The 4,556-nt window shown below is 38.1% G+C and overlaps 1 protein-coding gene across 1 annotated transcript; it reads right to left on the bottom strand.

Moving 5' to 3' along the window:
* Positions 1 to 1,512: 1,512 nt before the first annotated feature.
* On the bottom strand, positions 1,513 to 4,198 carry LOC114293799 (nuclear transport factor 2B). The gene is made up of 2 exons (XM_028237928.2): positions 3,740 to 4,198; positions 1,513 to 1,871 (listed from the first exon to the last, which is right to left on the bottom strand). The coding sequence occupies exons 1-2, from the start codon at positions 4,034 to 4,036 to the stop codon at positions 1,797 to 1,799; spliced, it is 372 nt and encodes a 123-aa protein (XP_028093729.1). The 5' UTR covers positions 4,037 to 4,198; the 3' UTR covers positions 1,513 to 1,796.
* Between the last annotated feature and the right edge of the window lie 358 nt (positions 4,199 to 4,556).

Raw genomic sequence — 4,556 nt, 5'->3', positions numbered from 1 at the left:
ATATATATATATATATATATGTTTAGGGTTGAGTTAAGTCAAGTCTGCCTCTCTCCCACTCATTCACTCACTCTCACTTCTCTTCTCTCCTCTTAGCCTCTACCCCTCTCCCTCTCTCTCTTTCTTTGCTACAGGTGTTTCTCATGGCATCGACGGCGGCAGCGGCTCCTCCGCTGTCCTCTCCCTCTTCCGATCTCGCCGACCTCGCTAATCTCCCTCCTCAAGAACATCACGGCAACACCTTTCCCTCCAATGCTGGACTCCGACGCCTTTTCCTTCTGTCAACGTCAACACCTTTCTCTTCGCGCCGACACCATCTCTGCCGCTGCCTTTCCGTCGCAGCCAACATCATCTTTCTGATTTATCTTTTTGAGTTGTACTTCTCAGATCTATTGTGTAAATGTAGATCATCTATTGTTGATGTAAGATATTGTTGATCTGTTGAGTTGAACTATTGTTTGATGATGTTGATGATTTGCTCCTGTAATAGGTTTTTTTTTTTTTGGATCGGGGAACTTCGGGGTCGGGGAAACCCGATCCCCATAGGGGACGGGAATGGAGATGATGATAGGTTTCCCGTCGGGGATCGGGACCGGGATGGAAAAAATTTCACCATCGGGGATCGAGGACGGGGAGTGGGATCCCCGGCCCGGCCCCGCCCCGCCCCGTTGTCATTCCTAATGACAACCATTAAAGGCCACAGCTTCATGCTGCTTAGATGTCCATCATGGTCTCGAAGTCTTGACCATTTGGATCGTTTATTTTTTATATCACAATATGCAAATTATTTATAATAAAAAAAATTGATCAATCTGATAACTATAGTCACATTAACTCATAAAATTTATTTTAAAAAAATAAATGACAAATATTATTTAAAAAGTAGACCATCTATTTTTTAAGAAACAAATATAATAAACTAACGTAGTTATGATTATCGGATTATTTTTTTTTTAATGTATAATTTACACGTGATTTAAAAAATAAATTATTCGAATTATCAAAATGAGACTTGTTGTAGGCCCCCAAGCTTAAACAGCACAGCCATCCACAAGTTGTGCCCTAAGATGTTTTTCATTTTTTTTTAAAGGAAAAAAAACCCAAATTACACTAAATTGCAAGAAAGGCAAGCAACAAGAGCTAAAGGACGAGACACCCAATCCAAAGGTAAGAAATCTCCTAAACAAGCACACGCAGTCCAATGAGCTGCCCCATAGACACCATTAGAAAGACATACAAGCTCGCCTAGCCATAGATGTAATATCCTTGAGAATAGCTCCGCATTCCCTGCAACACACAACTCAATTCAATAACTTTCTTGCTGTTCCCTTCTATCTCAACTTGGGAGAGGTTAAGGGAAGGAGCCATCAAACAGGCAGAGGGGCAACCATCAAACAAAACAAGTGCAACCATCAAGTAGTGTTTACATTCAGGTATATTTAACCCCCTGCATTTTCTCTTACACAATCTTCAAGCATCCAACATCAATCCATTCATGAAAACTGAAGCAGATAAGAAAAATCATCTTTCATCAATTCATCCAATCAAACAAAGTAATATAATCATTCACCAATTCACCCAATCAAACAAAACAGTCTCCCAATGATGGAGACTGGATGACACAAACATTTTACGAAGAGCTGAGCATAGAAAGTCTGATAAAAATTAAAAAAAGGAGAAAAAATCATCAGTTCTTGATTTTTGAAAGTCTCACTAAAATAAGCTGAACAGAATTTGTTCGAAGACATTTGGCATCATGGATTCTCCGCCCTTTGTGTTTAAACCATCAGTTATCTTCATGCATAATTCAATCGGAAAATGTCGTTCAACACATAGAAGCTACCTTGAGGTGTTGGCATCAGATGAAACATCTGGGAGCAAAAAGAACACGAAGAAATTTTGATGAGAATAACAGAAATATTATGTAAACACAGATTGCTGACAACAATCTTAATTCAAATTGATAACTGTGCATTAGAATAAAAAATTTTATTTTTTATTTTCTTTTAAAAGGTAAAACAATATGATTTACCCCAAAAGGTAAAGCATGTACATAAAGCAGAAGGGTGAAAGAGAACAGAAAAATTGGTTTTAATTTGAAGCTTGTGCAAATCATTATATATCAGGAGAAATACAAAAATAATCAGAGCTTTATTGCAATAACAGAGAAATTTGAATCAACAGCTGAACTGTGTATAGAATACAATTCAAGCTACAAAATATCAAAACAAATAAACGTTTGTCAACCAAGCCAATTGAGATATGATACTAGGAGGATCATATTCAATTGCTTCATACACATTACAATCTGTGTGTTAATTCTTTTTAGCCTTTTGCAATCAAAAACATGTCAGAACTTCATGTGGAAAAGTAAAATCAACAAAGCAAATCCAGAGTTGAACTGGTTCCAATATATCACTGCCCTGAACATGACAAGGTCTACCATGTGATGTACTTTAGGATTTCGACTCCCTGATAGTAACTTTTAACTCAAAGAAACTACAATGTGATGTACTTTAACATTTCGACTAAAGAACTGCACATATCACTAAAAGAAAAGACTAAGGAAGAAAAAATGAGAGAGAAATGAAAAGCGCTTGGACAGTCTTTATTGTTGTCTTTGTCTAATTTATTTGTTAGCTTATCTCTTTATTTATATGATTTATTAAGTTACTTAGACATCCTCAACGTCTCATGTCATGGATGAAGGAGTGCAATAATTAAAGCAAAATGTTGAGTTTTTCTAACAAATAGGGGATAATGAAGCATGATCATTCACGCGAGCTACCATAAATCAACATGATTAAAAATTTTATTAACATCACTATCCATTATTTTCAGGCATTAGCAAAAGAATGTTACTTCAAAAAAAAAAAAAAAAAAACATTAGAATAATCAGATGCCAAGAGAACGCTCGGTGCATGCCATAGTCAAGCAGATTACCATAGACTACCTGAACGCAATTTTTTATGGCTTATTAAAAACATTAATAAAACAGAGGCTATTACAAGAGAGAGAACACTAGTTGAGTAAAAAGAAACTAATCAAATATTTTCACAACTCGGAGATGATTAACTAACTAATATCGCCAAAATACCTTCTGAATCCAATGAGAAGTAACAAGAGGAGAAAAGGATGATGCAAACAAAAACAACAATCCTCAAATAACAGCTTCGTAGGGGAATTTTTTTTTTTTGGAATTTGATCAGAAATTTCATGAGCAACTTAACATTTGAAAAGCAATTAGGCTAAAATGTCTGGAGCCAAGGCAAGTAAGCGATGGTGTTTGTACTTTATGAGATCAGGAGTTTAAAATAATGAAGGAGAAGAAGGCAAGTGAAAATCCGTAGATCTACTAAACAAAGCAACAATCAAATCGTAGTCTGAACACCACACATTCAAATCGTGATAAAATAAATAACAAATCCTCAGTTAAATTTCCAGTTACAACTTAAAGTACACGAAGACTAAAAACTTCCACTTAGATACAAACTCAAAAGTTACTAATCAAACCTGACAACATCGCATCCACACGTAATCCTAAATAGCATTTACTTGAAAAAATTAGGAGAAAAAAATCAAATCAAATCAAATCAAATCATCAAAACCAATAGATACTAATGCATGAATGAAGTTCTCAAATCAATCGAAGTCAGATCAGTCCAAATCCTCAATTAATTTCATCGATCAGAATAATCGAATCACAAAAAGCACAAGTGTACATAGATTTTACACATACCTGACTGAACTTGAGAGCGTGCTGTTCGCCGGCGAGTTGGAGGTTACCACTGACGAAGACGAGCATGCCGCCGGCGGGGCCGGAGGGCTGGCAATCGACGGTGGTGATGCTGTGCTGGCACTGCTGGAAGGGAAGGCTAGTGAGCTTCGCGACGATGTTCTGAGAGCCTTGGATCTTCTGACCTTCAAAGGTCAGCATCGACGATTCCTGGTAAAGGTTCGCTAGTCCTGCTCGATTCGCATCGAAAGTAGAGTAGTAGTGCTCCACGAAAGCCTTCGCCACCGCGTCAGGATCCATCGCCGCCGCAACAGATTCTCCTCCTCCGCCGCCGCCCTCCTCTGCCTCTCTGTCTTCTTCCTTTCGCTTCGCTTAGGACTCACGCGGAAACACACAACACTCACACACAATGGTACATGAGTGAGGGGCAAAGATGTAAAAATAAATGAGTTGTATTCCTTTGGTCTACGATACGGTCTTATTTATAGACCTGAGATACGATCTACTGTGTAGTCATGGCTGGCGTTAGAGCTGAGCAAAAAATCTACGCGTATGAGTGATTTTCTGATCGAGCCGTGATCCATACACCCACTGGGGGTCGCGCCCCCAGTGGCTGAAAACTTAAAAAAAAAAAAAAAAAAAAAAAAAAAAATTTTTTTTTGGGATCAATCCGGGGCCGACACCTCACTGGGGGTCGACCCCCAGTGGGGGTATGAACCTTTTCTGTTTCTGATCACATTGTTAACTCAGTAATCAATTGAAGAATACTGGTAAAATAGATGACACGTGGCTGACTTGCAATAGAAAGAGAAGATTCCGG

The sequence above is a fragment of the Camellia sinensis genome, chromosome 5 (assembly GCF_055761805.1).
Source record: "Camellia sinensis isolate YWXY chromosome 5, ASM5576180v1, whole genome shotgun sequence".
Classification (NCBI taxonomy): domain Eukaryota; kingdom Viridiplantae; phylum Streptophyta; class Magnoliopsida; order Ericales; family Theaceae; genus Camellia; species Camellia sinensis.
The sequence above is the reverse complement of the archived record's forward strand: the minus strand, read 5'-3'. Positions and strand labels throughout refer to the sequence as shown.